Below are 24,934 nucleotides of genomic sequence, written 5' to 3' on the forward strand. Positions count from 1 at the left end.
TATTTAAAGCGCGTGTGAAGACTATACCGCCCTCTATAAACTAAACACGTCCATATGTCTCATACCCAGAGGTGAACCACTAAACCACAGTCTATTTCTTAATGAAAGGGAATGAAAGATGAACATAAGCATTTTTTACACAACTTAGTACTCTAAAACGATTGCATTTGATGAAATGAAATGAAATAGATAGCTCTACCGAAGTTAACTGACTTTCCAAAACGGGGCTACAAATATCAGAACGTTTTGATGTACGATTGCTTACAGACCAGACGTCGCGTCGACAGTCTTTTGTGATTACACTGGACATTAGTCATAAGACACTTTCATGATAATGCATGCTAGTATTAATATATGCCGTAAGTTGAAAAACAGTTAAAGTAATGCAAAACTGAATCAGTGTTAACAATGTTAAAGAAAGACAAATAAAAATGTACTCATATGATATAAATAGCAAATTAGTAGTTTCCATTTTGGTATGTACTACATTGATGCGTTCGAAATACACATCCCTTAACATTTAAAACACAAATATATTTAGCTCATTTTTATTTTAAACTATGGCCAAAGACCTTTAGGATGATAGGTCAATAATAACATTGTAGGACTTTTTCAAGCTTTGTGTGATTAAATTATATTCTGATGTCAATTTTCTTTCAATCTAACAATATTCATAATTATGTCAGATAAAAATACAGTTTGATTAATGTAATCAACGAATCGCGACTTATTACTATTCATTTGAGTATATCTTTTATTACGCTAATTTGCAAAAATATACAGAGTGATACACACATCATGCCGTTAGTAAAACAGCTTTGTTAGATTTATAGAAACATTTTCACTTAAAATATCACTCCCATGCCTTTATATAAATCACGTTGTTAAAAATATCGCATTTTAATTAGATATATAAAAACATTTTGGTTCAATTCCTGCGCATCTGAGCTCTCAACCGTGACAAATCAGGTGAAAAACCACTCGACAGCCTTCTTTATTTTTATTCTTACATGGTCATTGAAATTTTATGATAAAATATTGCTGGGCTTCATTAATCCATTTATCATAGTAATAAACCGGACGTCATGCCACCATTTGACGTCATAATGGACTTCATAATGCTGTCTTACCGGTCCGCGCGTCAACCGTTGTTTATCGCAGATTCATTTTCCTAGCTGATAATTGTGTATTTTTATATATCAGTACATTTTCCTGACGCCACAACTATTACGTCAGTCGCTCAGGAAAAGAAATCAACACAAAATAGAAAATAGGCAAATACTAGCATTTGATGGATGTCGTCAAGGATGTACTTTAAAGGCCTTCGTAACGTGTTAGAATCGAAATTATATATCTAATTTAGTGATTTGCTCTTCATTGTTTGTCGTTCTGATGCGTATTATTATATCACTCGAGCTACGCCTCCGTGATATTAATCCTTATTTCTTAAATATATAGAGATTGACTACTTTCTTCTTTGTTTAACTTGCAACCAAATCCAGCTATGTCAGAATGTGCAATTTATTGAATAGTAAATCGCCATGAATGATTCCACTTAATTATTCTTTTTGAGACCACGAACCATTTAATCTAAATACATAAGTGCCTGGGTACTTGTAACTAACCAATATTGTAACACATTACTCACGGTAATGCGACAAATACGCACACTATATTTCCATTTACCGATTATCTCCCTTTTAATTGCGTTAACTGATTTTTTTTTCAGGATAATGATATATTCGATCGTGGATTATGTCACAAAAGTGTAATAAGTGTTGTTTTAAGGGTTTTGTATTGAAAAATGAATATTATATTACAAAAATTTTACGGTAATTTTGATAAAAAAGAAGAAACACTTAAATCCAAAAAATCTTAAAGTTTTATTAAAAATTGAGCGAAATATGACGATTTAAAAAGAAATTTGCTGAAAATATCCTTTATAGGAGTTGTCTGGCCCTGACAAAAGAAGGTGCGACCATATCCAGATTTCTATTTGATATAACCTTCAATCATTTTATGTTCATGGCTTGTCTCTACTAAAAAGTGCAAGATCGAATGACTTATAAGCCGGGCTACTAGATTTTCAAGAAATTTGATCATAATAATTTTCCTGGTGAAATCTAGGAAATATTACAAAATGAATTATTTGGGGTCAAAAACTAGGTCACCTGGTCAAGTCAATGAAAAGCTTTGTGTTTGGAATAGGGACTGTATTTTTCACTGAATATTCGTTGGAATTGATCAGATTGGTTGTCTTGATGAAATCTAGGCCTAGTTTGAATATAGGTCATCTGTGATCAAAAACTAGGTCACTCAATCAAAGAAAACCCTTGTGCATGCAATATGAGATCCTTTTTTACTGGATATTCATGACATTTGATCAGAATGATTTATTTGATGAATTTATGTTCTGTTCGACTGGTATTTTAATATCTGTGTTAAAATTAAGGTCGCCCAATCAGTTTAAAGAACAAAAATGGTGTGTGCAATAAAGGCTGAATTTATTATTGGAGTTTTATGAAATTTAATCAGGATTATTCCACGATAAAGTCTAAGTGAAGGTCGGTTCCGAGTCAACTGGAGTCAAAAACTAGGTCACTAAGTAAAATCAAAGACAAACATTGTGTTTGCAATAAGATCTTTATTTTGCACTGAATATTCGTAGAATTTGATCAGATTGGTTGTTTTGATAAAATCTAGGTCTAGTCTGAAAATAGTTCACCTGTGGTCAAAACCTCGGTCACACAATCAAATCAAAGAAAACCCTTGTGCATGTAATATGGAAACTTTGTCTACTGGATATTCATGAAGTTTGATCAGAATGTTTGTTTTGATGAAATCTAGGTCATGTTCGATTGGTATAAGGAAACCCGGTCAGTTTAAGGACAAAATTTGCGTCTGCAAAAGGGACTGCATTTTTCATCAGATATTTATGAATTCTAATCAGGATGATTCTCACGATAAAGTCTAGTGAAGTTTGGTTACGAGTCAACTGGAGTCAAAAACTCATTAAGTCATTAAGTCATATCAAATAAAAACCTTGTGTTTGCAATAGGCAATAGGGACTACATTTTTCACTGGCTATTCATGAAATTTGACCAGAATGGTTGTTTTGGTAAAATGTATGTCAGGTTTGCCTATTATTCATCTAGGGTCAAAAAGAAGATCGCCCAGTCAATTCAAAGAAAACCATTGTGTATATGCAATACGGGCTGCATTTTTCACTGGATCTTCATAAAATTTGGTCAGAATGTTTGTCTTGATGAAGTCTAGTTCAGATTTGAATATGGGTTATTTAGTTTCAAAAGCAAGGTCACCTAGTGGAATCGAAGTAAACCTTGTGCATGTAATATGGGGCAATATTTTTCACTGGATATTCATGAATTTGGATCAGATAGTTTGTCTTGATAAAATGTAAGTCAGATTCGATTATGGGTCATCTGGGTCAAGATCTGGGTCATTAGGTCAAATCAAATACAAACCTTGTGAATGCTATAGAGGCTGCATTAAACAATGTATATTCATGAATTATTGTTTGTCTTGATCAATTTTAGGTCAAGTTTGAATGTAGGTCATATTGGGTCCTTGTGTATAGACAATCAGTTATTAGGTCCTTGTGTATGGACAATTAGAGGCTACATTTTCACTGGATCTTCATGGAATTTAATTAGGATTATTGTCACGATGAAATATAGGTCAAGTTTGAATTTGGGTCATCTGGGGACAAAATCTAGGTCACCTTATCAAATATAAGAAATTTTCTATTGGATCTTCATAAAATTTGATCAGAATGATTTTTGGAGTATTCTAGCTCAAGTCATCTGGGGACAAAAGCTAGGGTCCCACATATTCATGAAATAACTAGGTCAAATCATAGAAAACCATGTTTTTGCAATAAAAGCTGCTATCTTCACGACAGTATCATCATATTTGATTTGACTTATTGCTTTGATGAAGTTGGAATGTAGATATTTTACCCAAAGTATGATTGGCCAATTGAAGTAAATAACCCCTATTGCTTTTAAGATCAATAGGTTAACCCTTAGCCACATGATTTCCACTGTTCGCAATTCAGTCAGTATCGTTTGGTAAGCACCTCGTTTAACAGGTGCTGTCCAAATTTAAAGTTGGACTAGTTCGTTATAGAAATTTAGCAGGGTAAGTAGGATGCAGCAGTCGGAATGATTCCTCTCTGTTTATTCTTTGAAAATACAGAAAAATACAGAACAGTTTCCTCAGTCACACGTTCTGAAAGTCCTCAGGTGAGCGGCCGTGGACTATTTGGTCCTTTTGTTGTGTATGATTTTAATTCTTATATTATGACAAATAAAAAAAGATTTAACAATTGGAAGTTAATGCGTTTGAAGGGTTTGATATCTTGTAGTAACTAAATCCTTGGTGGTATATTTTGATATTTTTTAAATATTCTCATACACTGGCTAACCATTTTATTCTATTATTCACATGGCCTGTCCGAACTAAATTTTCTAAATTTTAGTTCTGACTGTCGTTATAATTAACATTAACCTTCAACCTGCTGGTAGCAAGTAATTCTGCCTTAGCGAACAGTGCAGACCAAGACCAACCTTCACATCCGTGTAGTCTGATCTTGGTCTGCACTGTTTGCTATTCAATCAGTAAATGTTCAGTACACACTCCTTCAAATAATAAATGGTATTGCCCAAATTGAATGATGGTTCAGTCCATTTAAGAAATTTTGCGGGCTGAAAGTTAAATTCGTAGTAACGGAGGAGATTTCGTTCGAAGAAACGTGTGTCCTGATCTGATGGACGGACGAAATTATTAAAACCTTAATAAATCTTGCAAAATGCAACAGCTGTAGTTCGAATCAAAATTATATGTCAACCGAGTGATGTCTATAACAATGTCAAATATAACTTTACATCGTTAAGATTACGCAAAGTAGAGTCACATTCTACAGTTTATATTGAATTTATAATGATCTGTCGCACTTGCTTACATTATTCGTGAATTGTTTGCCTAAGTGTGATTAAATAATTTAATCATCGAGAGCTCTTGCAATAACATTAACAACTGGTATGAAGTCCAGGAAAGACAAACCTGCCGATTCTGCTTTTTGTCTGTATGCGTCTCTTTCCTGTTCTAGTTGTTGAAGTCGTACACGTTCTGCATCGTCCTTGTCCTTCAATTCTTTTTTCACTTTAGCAATATCTTCATCGTATTTTTTAAAATCTTTTTTGTATTTTTCTTCCATTTCTTTCCGTTTTTTCTGCTCCTCTTTGATGTCTTTCATCTGTAATTGTATCTGCCTATCCATCTCCGCACTTTTCTTTGCTTCGGCATCTAACACATTTTGAAATCGATCTTGTACTTCCGTAAGACGTGTCTCTGCTTTTGCATTCTCTTCTTTCAACATTTGATCAAACCTCTTCCTGTTTTCTTCTTCTTTCCTTTTATGGTCATCAGTCATTTTATTGATTTTCTCCTGAAATTCCTTCTTCTGAGCTTCGTTTTCTTCTCGCATCATTTGAATCTCAGTTTCACTGATTTCCCTTTGTTGATCCCATTGATGCTGAATATCTGCCATTTTCTCTTCCTGTTTCTTCATTTACTCTTTACGTTCTTCTTCTAATTTCTTTTGATGCTCTTCAGCACGCTCTTTCTCTTCTTCCAGTTTACTTTCGAACAATTTTCGCTGTTCCACTTGAGCTTCCTTGTGTTCTGTATGTATTCTATCCAGTTCTCCTACAAGTGGTAAAAACATTTTTCAGTCAGTTCTCAATAAATCGAATACTAGTAAGAATGATGAAATTTGGTTTGAAAAGTTACCAATGAAATTTAACGATGCGTATTTACTAACTATAAACCTCCAAATAAAATGACTTTAGAAATTGAGATAAATGCGTCGACGACTTTCTGAATTATTGAATGCAATTTTTAAGTAATAGTTGTTTTAATCGTGAATCAAAGCTTGCATGATTGTGAATCAACACTTGCACAGTGCGCAAGCGTCATCAGTATTATAGTTACTGCTTTTAGAGTCTACATTTCTGAATTTGACCTTTCTTGAATATGTATTAGCATTAGCAAAGTTTACACTGATCTAAGACACAATCGTGTTCCTGAATGGTGTCTAGAAAATGGACAATGCAAACTTACAAAAGAAATTCAAACTTGCAAAAGGATAACTTGATTTCCTCTTTTGTTTTTAGAAACGGATGGATTTTGCTTGTGAAGTGGTATACTGTTTATGCGTTTTAAAATTTGTATTAAACGGATATCACTTAAAACGAGATTAAACAGCTATTTAGTTTAAACGTCAACATTTCAGTTTATCTTTAGAAATGTCCGTTTTCAATATCAATATTGAAGAATATTTTTTGTTTTATATATAATATGGTATAAATGACATTATAGCTAAATTTCTGCTTGATTTATGGATCTGAATCTAATTTATTACAATGCAGACTTAACATTTTCTGATGTCATGAATTTACGTGTATTTGATAGCTATTTCAGAGTCAGGTAAGTTTTAACTGTATTTGTGATTTTATCAATGACTTGAAAGGCTGATTATCTGCAACAAAGAAAACATGAATATTAAGTTATAATTTTCAGAAAAGCTTAAACAACATGCATAGAAATGAAAGGACTAAAGTATCATACTTGGGCTTGAATATTTTTATGTAAGAACTAAACGTTAGGTTTGTTAAAATGTTTTTTCATTATCTAAATTTTAGGTACTATCTCCTCTCGTCGGTCATTTAAAATCTTCTGTTCTCATTTTCTGGAATACTGCTCAAGCCAGTTGAATGTGTTATGACATTTATCTAGAATTTCGTCATTTTACGTACTGTATAATTAGAAATAGTTATAAGTTACATTATATAACAAACAAACCGCGATACGTCTTTTCTATACCAGTATTCGTTTCTTTCATGTTCTCTCGTCGGCACGCTGATCCAACGGATTTATTCAATTTCAAAAGTTTTTATCTGTCGTAGTAATTCTGCTTGCAATTTTCTTCTATTTTATCCTCTTCAAGGTTTCGCTCTTGTACTTTTGTATTACTTTCCACTTTCCTTTTCCTTTCTACCTCTAGCATAATTTTGAATTTGTTTGTGACATCATCAATTCGCAGCTGCGCTTTAACGTTCTCATTTTGTATTCATCTGTGAAATCAAATCTTGTTTTCTTACTCTTTCATGTTATGTTCTTCTGTTAACCTACTGACTTGCTCCTATAAGGATTTGCATTTGGGATTCATTTCCACATTCATCATTTCCATTTGCTTTTCACTAAGTTTTTTTTGAGTATCCCATTCATCCTTTATCGTTTCCATTTTTATCCTGTTGTCTCTTCATATATACACTGCGTTCTTCTTTCGTTTTCTTTTAGGGCGCTCTTTCTCTTCAAGCAGTTCTCCCTCAACAACCTTTCAAGTGGTTCTTGTGCTTCCTAACGTACTTTTTGTATTCTTCCAAGCTCTCCTGTTTGGTCAAAACCTTTACGATTAATACGCAAACATAATAGAATTATGTAATATATGGACAATTCCACATAATTTATGGACTGGTCATACTCACATTTGGCAATGTTGCTAGACATTTGATCAACAGATCTTTCACCTTTTATGATGTCTTCTTTAAGGTGAAGGTGATGAACTGATATTAAAAATCCTAGATTTTCTCATGCTTCTCTAACAATCCACAATACAGTTTTAAATATCTATAGTATTGAAGTTATGTACATGTCATTCCCTCCTTTCTTGGTGATACATGAACGTTCTGGAACTTTCTATGAAGATTTAAATAGGAAGCTGCTCCTAAAGTAAGATTTTTAATAAAAACTTTACTGTATTTCTTAATAATAAAATATTAGTAGATTGTATAACATTTTGAAGGATTCACATTAACATTGTGGATCTAAAAACTTATCTTTAAATGGAGAATTTATATTCTTTGGATGAAATTTGGAATTAATAATGATTGCATTTATATTTAATCAGAATTGTTTCGACTTTGGGTACATATATCTATTTTTTTGTTTGTTTAATAGTGTTAAGATTATTGCTTTGCCATTCCGGCAGATGTTCCAGTTAGCTAGGAATCTGATCTACTTTTACTTGGCAAACATTTGCAACAAAGGCTTCAATACCCAATGTGTCTGAAATCATTAGTCCTCCACCTCTGATGATTCATGAGGGGAATTTGCGGGAAATTAATCTTGAATGGTAACGAGCTAGTTTCCCGAGGCACACGGGCAAAAATTACAAAACTGTAGAAAGAATTCTAGACCTATTTGCACATGTTAAAGGGCAATTACTTAATAGGTGGTGTACACCAAAGAAGAACTTCTCTGATCAATCTCTTATCAATGCCGTACTTTGTGATATTTTCGTCATGGTTAATTTTTCGCCTATTTCGCCATCAATATGAAGTGGCGAATATATGACGCTCAAAACTATACCCATGTCCAAAATATACATATTTATTTATTTATTTGGGTTTTACGGCGCACCAACACAGTATAGGTTATATGGCGCCAAACAAGACTACAATTTTTGGTTCCACGTCTCCTTTACATCGGAATAAAAACATGAGGTATGGAATCAAAATTTGCATACCTGCTGGAATCACAAAGTTACTGCAAAACCAAGTGTTAAGACCCTATTAGTCGCCCGTTACGATCATGCAAGGGTAAGAAAGTGGTTCCAATTCTTTTCATACACAGATCGTCCCAGAACCACATTGGACAAAATATAAATATACACCATATTTAAACGTTAACACTACAACACCTGCTTATCTACACTGACTATTGGCCAGTTTTTCAACTATTAAGTAAAGACTTAAGCTCCGACTTAAGCCGTGTCGGATATATTTACAACGCTAAAGTCAGCACGTGAATAACGGAGCTCGGCAAAAGTTAAACCTTCGATTGGATTTTTCTACTTTGAGCGGTGTCAGCAATGGCTTATCTTTCTATTGTTATTTTAAACCTGGGGCATAGGTGGTTTAAGAAAAGATGGAGGCGGAATATTTAGACATGGATTTAAATTTCGAGCATGAAGTTAAAGCAGAAATGTTGAGGAGGGAGGGAATGATACGGGACTGAGCAAACCCTTTCGTTATGTACGACGATTTGGACTTTTGGATAGATTTCGTTTTAGTAAAGCTAGTATTAGAGATGTTTTAGTTTATAAAAAAAATTAAACCAACGGCGACGCCGACGCCGACGCCGACGCCGACGCCGATGCTGGGACGAGTGCAAAAGCTCTATTTTTATTCGAAAAGTCGAGCTAAAAATGTGACAGATTCAAGTCTTCAATTTTAACTTTGCTAAATTCGCTACGTTTGTACACGTTTCAAAATATACGTGCAAGCATAAATATATAAGTGCATGTAATTAATTATAATTACATGTAACGCAAAAATATGTAGTTGAACATATATATATATGGATACGCACATCTACATATATACGTCTCCTTTCAATCACATGTGGATTTTGAAAGTCAGTGCAGTTTGAGTACCTATACTATTAATTTAAATTTACAAATGCATTCCTCATTACAAGTGCATATTGCACGTGTTTTGTACATGGAAGGTGGAACATTTAGGAATAATGAAAACAATAAGACAGTGAGCAAACATAGGAATGCTTGTAGTCTTACCTTGAATTAAATTCACCTTTTCCCAGCAATTTTTTTTTCATTCATCAGACGGGCGCTAGTGCTTTTATCTTTTTATGTGTCTTTGTATTTTTCTATGATTTCTATGAGAATTTCTTTTTCGAAAGTAGTAAATCACCAAAGTAACACGTTTTATATATGTAAAAATACAGCGAAACGGTCCGATGACTGTATCTACATATTCATAGTGTGTGACCAAGGCTTAGCTAATACATCGCAAAAGTACCCGCCGAGTATTAGTAAAAATCCGTTAGAAAACAAGATTGAGCGATGGCTTAACTAATACTGGTTTGAGCCTTTCTTAGTGCTAGAGTTGAAAAACTGGCCATATCGGTCGCAAACACCTGACATCGGGTGTGAAAGGATAATTGCTTTTGTATTAACTGTATTGTTACAAAAACGTGAAACCTGAAATTTTCTCACCTTGAAGAATTTTTATCAAATCTATTGAATATGTGTAGTTGATAATTGGCAGTTTTAATTTCGAAACACTAATGGCCAGTTTTTCAACTATAAAGTAAAGACTTAAGCTCCGACTTAAGCCGTGTCGGATATATTTACAACGCTTAAGTCACCACGTGAATAACGGGGCTCGGCAAAAATTTAACCTTCCATTGAATTTTTCTACTTTGAGTGGTGTCAGCAGTGGCTTATCTTTCTATTGTTATTTTAAACCTGGGGCATAGGTGGTTTAAGAAAAGATGGAGGCGGAATATTTAGACATGGATTTAAATTTTCAGCATGAAGTTAAAGCAGAAATGTTGAGAAGGGAGGGAATGATACGGGACTGAGCAAACCCTTTCGTTATGTACGATGATTCGGACTTTTGGATAGATTTCATTTCAGTAAAGCTAGTATTAGAGATGTTTTACTTTATAAAAAAACTTAAACCAACGGCGACGTCGATGCTGTCACTGGGGCGGGTGCAAAAGCTCTATTTTTATTAGACAAGTCGAGCTAAAAATGTAACAGATTCAACTCTTCAATTTAGCTTTACTAAATTCGCTACGTTTGTACAAGTTTCAAAATATACGTGCAAGCATAAATATATAAGTGCATGTAATTAATCATAATTACATGTAACACAAAAATATGTAGTTGAACATATATATATATGGATACGCACGTCTACATATATACGTCTCCTTTCAATGACGTGGATTTTGAAATTCAGTGCAGGCAGTTTGAGTACCTATACTATTAATTTAAATTTACAAATGCATTCCTAATTACAAGCGCATATTGCACGTGTTTTGTACATGGAAGGTGGAACATTTAGGAATAATGAAAACAGTTAGACAGTGAGCAAACATAGGAATGCTTGTAGTCTTACCTTGAATTAAATTCACCTTTTCCCAGCAAATATTTTTTTCATTCATTAGACGGGCGCTAGTGTTTTTATGTTTTAATGTGTCTTTGTATTTTTCTATGATTTCTAATTTCTTTTTCGAAAGTAGTAAATCACCAAAGTAACACGTTTTATATATGTAAAAATACAGCGAAACGGTCCGATGACTGTATCTACATGTTCATAGTGTGTGACCAAGGCTTAGCTAATACATCGCAATTATACCCGCCGAGTATTAGTAAAAATCCGTTAGAAAACAAGTTTGAGCGATGGCTTACCTAATTCTAGTTTAAGCCTTTCTTAGTGCTAGACTTGAAAAACTGGCCATTACTGTATAGTACAATGGTTGTCACAGTGTGAAAACAAACATGTCTATTCTCAACCAATGTCACAACTCACAGACAAGTTCACAATTTATACACGAACAACATAATAATCCTGAAATTTCATTTTTGTTTCGAAAGACTGTTACGGAAGGAAAAGCTGCTACTATTTTATTAAACATGGAATTTTAATGAGAAAATGGTGGCCAACAGAATGTCCCTGTTAATAATGAACTGACAGTTAATTTCAAGATTTTGGTCCTAATATTTTAACGTCCTGACTCATGAAACAATGTCAGGTATTGTAGTGCAATAAAATCTAAACCACAAAATGTGTAATCCTCTTATTGGCCTAACTTAAAATCTTATGTGTCCGAATTTGAAGGTCTTGTCATACATACCAAAGGGTAGGCAAACTTGATCAGAAAATACCCAAGGCTATTTTAAGACAATACCAGCATTTGATGAACCTTTCAGTAGAATTATAGAGGAATGTGTTGGTCCCTTGCCTAAGACTGAATCAGTAAACCGGTATCTTTTGACAATAATGTGTACTTCATCAAGGTTTTCTGGTGCTATTCCTTTAAGAAATATTATGGTCAAATCCATTATTAAGGTCCTTAATTAAGGTAGAACGCGACACTTTGTGAACTTTCGAGTAGCGTCTTGAAATTTTGCATGTATAAAGTTGACCATATTTCAAACAAGATGCAGTTCATTTTATACCATTAGAGCCAACCAGTTTTTGTACACGAGACGTCAAAGTTGACCACCAAAGCCCGTTTTTAAAACTGACGTTGCCACGTATCCTTGGCAACTGTTACGGGTACTGCAACGGCACCAGCCAACAAATTTTCTAAAATTATACATTATTCGACGAGAATTATTTTTTCCTTGATGGTGATGTAAAAATCATTGATTTACACCGACAAATATTTGAGAAATGGAAAGAAAATCGCCGTTTTTGACTAAAAATTGACGTTCAGTTTCGCAGCACTTTTCGGCTTTAAATCAGCATATTACAAAATCCCTGAATTAAATTTTTGATTTTTTTTTCAATAAACGGTGTTTAAAATGTATACTGAGTCCAACAGACAAATAAAACTCGGGGGTCACCGACTTAGTTTTTTTGGTACATGTAATTTTATTTCCCCCACCCCCATGCGTAAAATGACGTCGCCGCGTATCCTTGTCAACACTGTTACGGGTACTGTGACGACACCAGCAAACAAATTTTCTTAAACTATACATTATTCGACGAGAATTAGTATTTCCTTTATGGTGATGTAAAAATCATTGTTTTACACCGACAAATATTAGAAAAATGGAAAGAAAATCATCGTTTTTGACTAAAAATTGACGTTCAGTTTCGCACCATTTTTCGGCTTTAAATCAGCATATTACAAAATCCCTGAATTAAATTTTTGAATTTTTTCAATAAACGGTGTTTAAAATGTATACCAAGTCCAAATGACAAATAAAACTAGGGGGTCACCGATTTAGTTTTTTCGGTGCATGTGATTTTATTTCCCCCATCCCCGTGCGTAAATTTTGTACCATAATTCGACGTCTGCAGATACGTTCGAGACATCATAATTCAGTCATTTTGAAAATCGCTTTTTATATATTTTCTATATAATAATGATTTTTTAAAATCTTTTTTCTTACTCAAAGTACCAAATTAACAAGTTTTCCGTTGTAATAAACTGCTAAAATGAAGAATTCATACATATGCAATTGTGTAGATAGTTCGGAGATTTCACATTTGAAACAAAAGTTAAAGCATAATTATTGTAAAATATCATAGATCAGTATTATACAGCAGTTTCATATATTTTTAAGTTTGCCCTCCACGAGAGTAAAGTTTTTTTGGTATTATCCATTTTCCTCCATAAGCACACACGCACGCACGCCCGCACATCCCAATGTCATATATGCTGGTCGTAAAGGCACTATGTTGGTTTTCTCATGGCACGGCTCAATAGAGGTATCGCTTTGAATACTATTCTAAAGTTACATTAACGCATAAGCGTAGTTTTATAAAATTATGATGAGTGAACTGCTAAATTGTTTGAAAATTGTTACATTCAGAATGTTGAAATCTCAGACGCTTATTAAAATAAAGATAAATAAAAAAAATAATATCTTAAACATATAAATATACTGGTACAAATCCTAGTATCTCGTAAATACGAAGCCAAGACCAGCAAGTTTGAGCCGTCGGTCCTATGTATGTACAATGTTACGATTCTTGAGTCGCTCATATAGATAATTACAACATAGAATTATATATGTTTAACCGCTGATGAATTACAGCGAGTTTCCATCACAACCACTGTTTTCTGTGTTTCTTTCTTTTACCCACTGGCACCAGATCAGAAAGAAGATGCCTCCGTACGTGTTATACCCTACCCCTAGGTATTCTATAAGAACCATGGTCATGAACGGGAAAATATACTAACCCATTTCAATCGCGTATTTCATACCTAAAACACGCAGTTCAGTAAATGTGAACTATTGATATTAAACAAGCGATAATTTATCTTCCATCGTGCACCAGTCACATTGTCTCAATATTCCATATTGCAGAGATGCTCCATATATTTTATGCTTTAGTCAACGTTACAGAAAAAACTTGCGTGAACTCCCCTAATGAACATCCGGTCTAGAGGTCACGGCAGTGTGCACATGTTAAACGAAATGTAAACAAACAAAAACAGAATGCAATATATTCACAGTTTTACGATAAGACTCGAAATGATGAATGGAATTCATCTTGTATATGATTTTGAACTTGAAATCATACATTGGTATACATCTATTCTGTTTATTTAATTCATTTTGCACATTTATGCTGCATATAAACATTTTAGCGTACACGTGTAGTAAAATGACGACTGACATACATCTTCACATCAGCCAATCAGAGTGTGTCTGTAATCTAGAACGGAACTTCACCAGGGAAGTTCAAGCAAGTTTTTTGTGTACTTTGAAAAAACTGTAAACTACACGTTGTTTTTCTAAGATAAAAAGTATTGAAGAAATGTGACCGGTACACAACGGAAGATAAATTACCGCTTGTTTAATATCAATAGTACACATTTACTGAACTGTGTGTTTTAGGTATGAAATACGCGATTGAAATGGGTTAGTATATTTTCCCGTTCACGACCATGGTTCTTATAGAATACCTAGGGGTTGGGTATAACACGTACGGAGGCATTTTCTTTCTGATCTGGTGCCAGTGCTTTTACCCCATCCGCTTAGCTCAGTTCTTATGAATCGCTTTTTAGATCCCTGGGTAGGGCGTGACAATTTGGTAGAAGGTATTTGTCCGAAGTCATTCGTCCTCCACCTCCAATTTTATGTGGTGAAGTTGAAAGTTGAGGAACACTGGTTAGGTTAACCGCCTATCGTAACAGAAAACAGCGCTAAACCTAAAACAAACAGTTTTCTTTCTTTTTTATTTTATAGAATATTTATCATTTTTAGCAGAGTATGTACTCGTACTTGTTATGTCTGATAGGTTTCTAATATTAGGAAAAATATTATATATGGAATATGTTTCTATTATGTGTCTATGAATACAAGGATAACCTTTCTTTAAACACATCTTTGGAGAGCTAAAACCTCTTTGTAAAAGATGGTGTTTCTATCTAGCGTTGTTAATAAATTAACCTTTTCAGAGCAACAGCCTCAGTACAATGAATATAAATTCTGTTTCCCCGTGGCTGCACTTTATTTGTAATCGGGGTGTCTAACTACTCTCAAAACAATCGAAATATTTCCAAAACGTAAAATTTATAATAAAGTTAATTAAATTTGTGATGTTTATTCCAACGATATTGGGGCTTTTAATCTTTCTTACTATTTTTGTAAATGTTTGCAATGTCGTGTGTATAACTTTAACGTAAATATCGGGTCTAAGGTTAAGTGATCACCACAAATTATATACCATTTTAAATGCAGATATTTGTTGACTGAACAGAACGATTTACGAAAACAGTCCGACGGACGAGAAATCACGGTTCATCAAAAATGGACGTCTAAGGTTTGCGGAGAAAAAAGTTACAGAAATATCAAAAATGTAAAATATACATTATATGAGGAATATGCTGGAATCTAAATTAAACAAAATGTCGAAACGGAACCCAATAACTTCTGAATTTAGACTCATTCCTCCTTACTTATAGCAAATTGTGTCCACTTGAAGCATTTAAAAATACCAAACGCTTCGGATTTTATTTTTTTTTTTTGCACCAGTGGCACGTTATATAATATATTGAAATGTACAAAGATTTCACTTTTTAATACGTTTTCATCATTGTTTATATATAAACGTCTTGCCATGGAACAAAATGTTTGTTTTTGTTTTGTATAAAGTTCTTTAAGAACCAGTAAAACACTAAATGGTGCAGCTGATAAGCTAAACACAATGGCCAAATCATGATGTCTCAAACGTATCTGCAGACGTCGAATTATGGTACAAAATTTACGCATGGGGGTGGAGGAAATAAAATCACATGTACCGAAAAAGTCGGTGACCCCCCAATTTTATTTGTCATTTGGATTCGGTATACATTTTAAAAACCGTTTATTGAAAAAAATTAAAAAAATTAATTCAGGGATTTTGTAATATGCGGATTTAAAAACCGAAAAATAGTGCGAAACTGAACGTCAATTTTTAGTCAAAAACGGCGATTTTCTTTCCATTTTTCTAATATTTGTCGGTGTAAAACAATGATTTTTACATCACCATAAAGGAAATCCTAATTCTTGTCGAATAATGTATAGTTTAAGAAAATTTGTTTGCTGGTGTCGTCACAGTACCCGTAACAGTGTTGACAAGGATACGCGGCGACGTCATTTTACGCATGGGGGTGGGGGAAATAAAATTATATGTACCAAAAAAACTAAGTCGGTGACCCCCTCCCCCCCCCCAGTTTTATTTGTCTGTTGGACTCAGTATACATTTTAAACACCGTTTATTGAAAAAAAATCAAAAATTTAATTCAGGGATTTTGTAATATGCTGATTCAAAGCCGAAAAATGCTGCGAAACTGAACGTCAATTTTTAGTCAAAAACGGCGATTTTCTTTCCATTTCTCAAATATTTGTCGGTGTAAAACAATGATTTTTACATCACCATCAAGGAAAAATTAATTCTCGTCGAATAATGTATAATTTAAGAAAAATTGTTGGCTGGTGCCGTTGCAGTACCCGTAACAGTTGCCAAGGGTACGTAGCAACGTCAGTTTCAAAAACGGGCTTTGGTGGTCAACTTTGACGTCTCGTTTACACAAACGGGTTGGCTCTATTGGTATAAAATAAACTGCATCTTGTTTGAAATATGGTCAACTTTACACACGCAAAATGTCAAGACGCTACTCGAACGTTCGCAAAGTGTCGCGTTCTACCTTAATTCTTTCACGTTCCTTTGTCTCCCAAAATCTTGGCAGTCTGACCGAGGTTCTAATTTTATATGTAATATATTTTAACAAGTATTATATAGACAGAGATTCTGTACAAGAGTCAACTGGCTTCAGTCAATTTGAATTGTGTATGGTCACGCTGTCCATGGAACCTTAAATTTACTTAAAGGGGAATTTCTTTCAAAAATAAAGCTTCTTTAAATTTTCTACAGCATATTTATGATTTAAGAACTAAGTTGAGAATGTTGAGAAAAGCTTGTGAACCGAACCGTTCTAATTAGTATTCTGCACAAAATACTACTAGAAAACAGAAATCAAGATATGATCAATATGCCGAAGAACGAAGTTTTTAAACCAGGTGAAACAATTTTTGCAATTTTACGTATCCCTGGTAAACCAATACAAGCTAGGTATTATAGTCCTTGTAAACAGGTCAAGTTGACTGAATTACATCAATAATACCCCGGTAAGTTGAATACAAAAACAGTTATGTCATACTAATATGTTAAAAGAGTACATTTAAAGAAATACTTCTTTCTAACAATCTGTTAGTGTTAATTTATATTAATTATAGAAAAGGAAAATTAAAAAGACTGTAATCAGTGTCCGCGATCAAAAAGGGGGTCATCATGACCCTTGATCGCTCACCTGAGTAGTATCAGTTACATGTTTCAAATATCAAACTGATGCTAAAATATTAAAAAAGAAGGTCAGTAAGTTACATTCATGGTCGCTTAATGTCAGTTTTAAAATCGGTGTGCAAACTGTACATTTCTTCCGAAGAAAGTAGGTAAGTAGGCCAAGGTCACAGTCAGGTGACCTATTATCACTTGAGGTCATCAAGTAATTAAAACAAATCCCATGGATCATTTCTGTGAAGTTTGGTGTACTTCTGTTTGGTAATTTTCAAGGAGAAGATTTTTTCTACAAATTGTTGACGGACACACAACAGATGACACATGACGGACGAAACACGATGGACATTGAGCGGTGACAAAGCTCACCATGAGCCTTTGGCTCAGGTGACCTTAAAAAACTGCAGAATTAAGACATTCTAGAACACATTGTTGAAAAGCTTTCCCATTTGGAACCTCAACAAAGAGATGAGCTGAAACAAATTATTCATTAATATGAATATTTATTTCCAGATGTTCCTATTACAACTTAAATATTTCATGACATGGAGCTTACAGGTTCTATTCCAATCAAGCATCATTAATATATATAATGAACTCGACAAAGCAGAAATATTTAAAAGAGGAAAAAGAATTTTGTTTAACGATGATTTTACTGAACCGAGCATTTTGAAACTGGAGTTCTACATAATTATATTCTTGTTCTCAAACCCGACCAATCTTCTGTTTGTTTACAGATTACTGGAAAGTTAACAGCGTCCCAAAAATTGATTACTTTCCTATACCTTAAGTTGACGACTGTATTGATAAAGTTGGACTTGCAAAACTTGTAACAACATTTTATTTGTTAAAATGATTTTGGAGAGTTACTCTCACATAAAAAGCTAAACCAAAGTTCAGCAACGGTTACACCTGAAGGCTTATATCAGTACAAAACCACCTCCTTAGCCTAGTCTGCTTCGAGTGCGGGAGGTCGTGGGTTCGATCCCCGGCTGCGTCATACCAATAACGTAAAAATGGTACCAGCAGCTTCCTCGCTTGACGCTCAGTATTAAGAGGGTAGTGCTAGGACTGGTCACACACACACACACACACACACACACACACACACACACACATTATATCAGTACAAAATCATGTCATTTGAAATAAGAAATTTACCTGCAGCGTTTCAGAAACGTGTACATTCAATTATTCCTAAACTTAAAGGATGTGATGGATACATTGACGATGTCATCATGTACCATGATAGCAAAGTCATCTGCAGAACACCAATGATTTCTCCAAAATGTTACTGAGTTAAAGATACAATTAATATATCAAACAGTTAACTTTATAAAGCTTGTGTTGGGAAACTGGGTCAAATAAAACACATTGATTTTAAGGCTGAATCAGTCTCTGATTTTCCATTTCCAACAATACAAAGCAACTTCATAATAAATGCGGCTTTTTTGTTGGATATTACAAAAAGATTGTCATTGTTTGTTAATAGGTGTACCTCGTCTGAATACGGGAGACGTATCCTGCAGGCTTAAGTAAATGTCAAGGGAGTTAATAGGAACTTTTGTGTGTGGAGGTTCAGAGTAGTTTGTAAACTTGTGTAATTGATTGAATAGATAAATAAAGCAAATATAAACATTTTTCCCCATTGCTGAATTTTTAACCAAGTTTACTTATTAAAAATCCAAAATTTATTTAGATTGATGATTGAAATTACTCTAGTGCTGAAAAATAGTGTTTAGCCCTTACTTTAGTAATAAGAACTTTGATGAATATTTAAGTGCAGTGATGTTCCCTGTTGTTGTCTTCAGTGATTATTATCCTCTCACTTTCATTAACAAGTTGAACAAAAATCAAAATCAGAGATTATTGAAATAGAGTCTTTAAATCGAAGAGTATAACTTGGATATTGACAGCAAAGATGACGTTATACCAGATCCTCTACCCCGACTTTGAACCCCTTTGTACTTAATAAAAGTAAATGTTATTTACAATATGTGTTCTTATTGTAAATATGATATACATGTACTGAGGCATTATTTCTATTTCATGTACAATATGTATGTTTCATTTGTATTATATAGTAAAATCACAACATAAAACATTGTTTTTATACAGGTGGGGAGGTGTTATGCGCATTTCATAACTCCCTTATACTTTATTTAATTAAACATTTTTATACTGATGACGCATTGTTTACTGTAAAGCCGAACCTAGTTTTGAAACACCATGTATGCCAATACGTTACCTATATTTTAAGGTGTTCCAGAATGTTCTATAACAATTACTTATAAATAGGGTGTTTCAATCATTTTAATTTCTGAATTATTATTTTCAGAATCTTTCTTTCATTCTGATGATACATGAACGTTCTTGAACCTTCCATAATGCTTTAGATAGGAAGCTGTTTGAGGTCAGTTGAGAGCTAAAGAAAGGTTTTGTTGAAAACTTTCCAGTATTTTTTAATTATTATAATGAAATATTACTAGTTTTGATATTTAACATTTGAATGATTTACATAAACATACTTGTCGGTTTAAAATTTTATCTTTAAAGAAAGGATTCTTTGGGTGAATTTTGGAATTAATACTGACTGGAAAAGTACACCAGTTAAATGTTGAATTCCTGTTGAGATAAGCACAGTAAATGGGTGGGTGCAGGGTTCACAGAAAGAGGAAAAGGGGATTTTGTAATGGGCTTGTAAACATAATTTAATGGAATGGGAAATGTAGGTTATAGACTGATGTCTACACATGTCGGATACAATGCCTGAAATTGTACGTAGGATCTTTATCTGCATTAAATGACACCAAAATTATGACATAAACCGTTAGGGTAAAATTTCATACTACTTGTATTTTCATCAAATATATTTATGGGTATCAAAATACATGTCCATGTTTAACTGACCACAGAAATGGTTATGCCATAATATTTATTTGAATTTTTAAATTGCACGGAACCTCTGGCTAAATAGGATGTGCCACTGTTACTTATTATAGAAACAGAAATCGATAGTATAAAATAAAAGCGTTCTTTTGTAAATTAAAGTGGTAAATCGTGTGTAGTATAATGTGCAGTTTAAACTATAAGTAGTTTTAAAGGTCCATAATTATTTATTATGAGTCTTTAATTTTTTTTATTAACTGTGACATGCAGAATTTGTTAATGACAGCCTTGATTGCATGCATCAATTCTTTTTTATTTCATATTTTTAAGTACTTTTCATTTATAATAATTTCTTAAAGTCAAACTAGCAATTTCTAAAGCAATTTTAATGATATTATATTGAAAACATAAACTCCTGTCATATTATCTACAAAAATGTGAACAATTAAAAAAAATTCGAAAGATGTGAATGTTAAAAAAAAGTTCAGCAGCAGCTATTCAGTAACTATAAATACCTAACCAATTACTTCTGCAGGAAAAGGGCGTGACTTGCTTTCGATTCTAGAGAAACATCAAACATCACGCACAGGTAATTTGAAATAGTTCATTCAATTAATCTTGTTGCCGATCAGGAGCGAGCGAAGAGCGAAGAAATATATTTGTCTTCATTTGGCTGTTGACTGACTAATAAATACCTTAAAATAGAATGTATAGCCCTTTTAAATTAAAAAGTAAGTTCCCAGGGATTGAGAAAATCTGACATGCAGACGCACAACAAAGCAAACTCGTGAAAAAAGGTAATAACATTGTCATACAGTACACTGTAATCAAATAATGCATGCTTTTGAAAATGCTGTTAGAAAATATGTAATAAACAACAATGCATAACCTTACACCATACTTATCACATACATATATGACTTGAATATTTACTGCTATGAAAATGTAGCATTTTAGCTGACTTTACAAAGGTTTTGATACATCAAATATCTCTGTGAGTGTTATTAGATCTATTAAAGCTTTTGATTTGAAACTTAGAAATGTTATTTACTGTCAAAGTCTACACCTGGAGAAACAATACTCTTAAGACTGAATCTAGACAGAGTTATGCCCCTTTTTAACATAGAATATTTTTAATTAAGTTTTATATAATGACTAATAGCTTCTGACTATTATGCCCCTTTTACTGGCAAAGCTCTGATTCAGAAAAGTCGAGCATGATGTCTTATGTACAGCTCTTTTTCTAACTTTATAAACGTTCATAACATATTAAATTTGTTGAAACAAAGACTCAATTAAGGTTTGAAATGGAGATTAATGTACATTAACATTAGTCTACTAAATGATTGGAAAATCTGAAAATCGAAACTGTTCTGAAAACAACTCATAATGTAAATTCCTTACCCCACCAACTTTCGTATGCAAATGCTGCCCATTTGGACAGGAAAAACAGAAAAAAGATAAGTGACATGCATCAATAAGTATGTTACCTTACCAAAATAATGTAGATTGATGTTATCAAATAAATTAGTATGTTTTTCTTCATCCAGTTTTCAATTAAATAAATCGATTTTTTGTAGCATGTAATTTGGTAAACATTTGAAGAAAATGGCGTAACTGCATAAAAGGGAAATAACTTTAATGCAACTAAATATAAGTGTTATGATTTATTATAGACGATGTGAGCGTAGTATGTATTTATTTTGATTAAAATCCATTTGAAAACAATCTGGGACTGAAATTATAAGCATTTATACACTTTTACGTCCGTAAAAAGTAGCGCACCAACAAATTTTGGATTGATTTTTTTCAATGGGGCGAGCGCAAGCCAAAAACCAAAAAAAAAAATATTTTTTTTGTGTTTCTGAAAATATACGAGCGGCAAATCCGATGAACAACTTTTTAATTTGGTGAGGCCTTAAGTTTAAAAAGTAATAACACATTTTTGCTATGTTAACCAAGGGGCCGTCTCCCTACACGTGATTACTCACGCCTGTATCTATCCAGATATAAGCCGCGCCATGAGTAAACCAACATAGTGGCTTTGCGACCAGCATAGATCCAGACCAGCCTGCGCATCCGCGCAGTTTGGTCATGATCCATGCTGTTCGCAAAGTCACTATGTTGGTTTTCTCATGGCGCGGCTCATAAATTGGTTTACGCAATATTCAGGTAATTTGATAAAGGTTAAGCTGTTAGACAGGACAAGGTAGAAGGGTGGTGTAAAAGAAGCGAGTACAATACTTTCAACATAATTATAACTTAATTATAATACTCAACAATAAGATTATATCTAAAGGACTGGTAAATCTATAAATAAAAAAAAAAAAATAGCTTTACTCAATTTGCGTTTGTCTTAAAAATTCTAATGTAAAGCAAATCAGACTGAGAGGACTTTTTATGAGAAAATGTTTTTTTTTTTTTTTAATCTTTTAATTATTACATTTAATTTAGTTATTTATCAAAACCATAACTATAAAACTGTACCTGATATTAATAGTTCCTTCAATGCAACTGGCGACAGTTATTAGCTTATTAGCTACAAGTTGCTTTAGCAATTCAGTATACATAAATATGAATATTTACTCTGTCTATCTTCTTCGGTCATTTTCTGGTCTTCTAACATGATGGTACTTTCAATTTCGGCTTCACTGTCCATAAACATAATCAGAACTTGTTGTGCCTTAAATTTATAAGTAGACAAACAGTTCTTCCTTCTGTTGAAAGTATATCGAGATGCATACTTTTTGTTTTAAATCCAATGTTTCGGTTGAGATATTTTGCATTGGTTTCATTTCAAAGTAATACTAGACAAGTACCAGTTACGTGTTTCGTCAGACTAAATGTATTGTTTTATAAACCGACAAACTCTATATATTATAATCTTATTTATTGTATTTTTTCTGTGAAATGAAATGGTTCTGTGTATATGAATGCTAATATGTGTGTATAGAAAACGAAACACTATTAAACCGATTGTAATGTTACCTCGTATCCATCAATGCCTTTCACATTAGCCTTGTAGTCTTTTTTGAAAGCTTCAATGTCCAGTTTGTACAGTGGATAGCCTCCTGCCACTTTGTATTCACCCCTTCTCATTTTCTCTCCTATTTTCTTATAATACAGTGCTTGCAATAGACTTCCACAATGTTCTCGAACTAACAGCAGATTTTCCGTCTTTATTTTTCCCCACAGTTCATCCATCTCTGACTGAAAGAGTAGTAATTGAAAACTTTATACTAAACATTGTGTGTATAACGTAATCTTACGTTTAATTTTATTTATTTTTTATTTTTTTTATTTTTGCATATCTGTTACTGTTAAAGTAGTTACAGTGCATTATAATGATTTGAGCTATTAAGAATTAGCGTTAAATTACACTCTATGAAACGGTGATTTAAGTAGGCAGTTCCTGGAAGCAGTAAAATGTTTATATTATGATAGTACAACGACAGCTGTCGGATATTATCTAATTTAAAGTGTTTTAGCCCCAAATTTTATGGAAAAGATCACGCTAAGCATTTTTATAAAATATGTACTTTCACATTGATATATTTGAATAGACTTTGTTTTCGTACAATAATTTTAACTTACCACTGCTTGTTTCTCAAACTTTTCAGCATTGAACATAGACTCGATTCTGAAGTTTGTTAGAGCAGCTTTCTGCATGTCTCGGTATAGCTCCTCAAAACCATTGGAGTGTAGAATTGGGAGTTGAATCAGTTCTATCTTTTCTTTAAATATCTGCACTGCTTCAGATGCCATTCTTTCGTTTTCGATATTTGAGACAACCATTATTGCGTCATCAACATCTGGAACCGCCCCTTTTCTGATCGCATTCACATAATTTTCAACCAGTGATACAAACACTATTAAATGAACAAAACCAGTTGAAAAGTATATTCTCATGTCTTTTATCAAATCATCTCGGAAAACATACGCCTCGCCCGAGGTTTGAACTTACCACCATTCGATCTGCAGAACTGCGCTCTCCCTATTGAGCTTAGCGGGTGGGCTTTTATATCAATCTTAGTTTTTAACCTGGTTCAAATCTGACGATAAATTCAAAGCGAAATAAATTTTGCATTAGACAGGCAATTGCCATGAGAAACAAAGTTTGTTCGTGGACTTATTTGTTTATTTCAAAAACATGAAAATTGGCAGGCAATTTGAGCAGAAGATGTCAAACCGTATTTATTTTCAACAGACGTTATTGACTACTTGATACAGGAATAGAAAAAGTGGAAACTCCATAGGTCGCTCAACACAACAAAAACGAAAATATTGCAGGCTCGGTTTGATTGAGCCTGTTCATGGACGGTAGTGGAAATACTAATTGTGCCACAACAATAAGAAGTATTGGTACTGGTTAATAAAATGCAGTTATAAGCTACAAGTACTGAAATGCACAAGTATCGATACAAATTCTCCTGCGTATCTTTAGCTGAATCATTTGATATTTACGTTGTCGAATTAATAATAATTTTAGCCGAAGTCTCTAAGTAAATATATCACCGTTCCTAACAATAAATAAAACATTTTGCAAGTATCAAGTTAGTGTACTTTCTTATCCCGTTTACTGCTTTACTGCTAATCAGAACTTTTGGTCCGCAGTTGTACATATACCC

At 33.4% G+C, this 24,934-nt stretch overlaps 1 protein-coding gene across 1 annotated transcript; it reads right to left on the reverse strand.

Moving 5' to 3' along the window:
• Positions 1 to 5,593: 5,593 nt before the first annotated feature.
• LOC128553903 (guanylate-binding protein 1-like) lies at positions 5,594 to 24,101 on the reverse strand. Its single transcript, XM_053535104.1, has 4 exons — positions 23,901 to 24,101; positions 23,295 to 23,516; positions 22,893 to 22,989; positions 5,594 to 5,730 (listed from the first exon to the last, which is right to left on the reverse strand). The coding sequence occupies exons 1-4, from the start codon at positions 24,099 to 24,101 to the stop codon at positions 5,594 to 5,596; spliced, it is 657 nt and encodes a 218-aa protein (XP_053391079.1).
• Between the last annotated feature and the right edge of the window lie 833 nt (positions 24,102 to 24,934).

The sequence above is a fragment of the Mercenaria mercenaria genome, unplaced genomic scaffold, assembly GCF_021730395.1.
Source record: "Mercenaria mercenaria strain notata unplaced genomic scaffold, MADL_Memer_1 contig_4474, whole genome shotgun sequence".
In the NCBI taxonomy this organism is placed as follows: domain Eukaryota; kingdom Metazoa; phylum Mollusca; class Bivalvia; order Venerida; family Veneridae; genus Mercenaria; species Mercenaria mercenaria.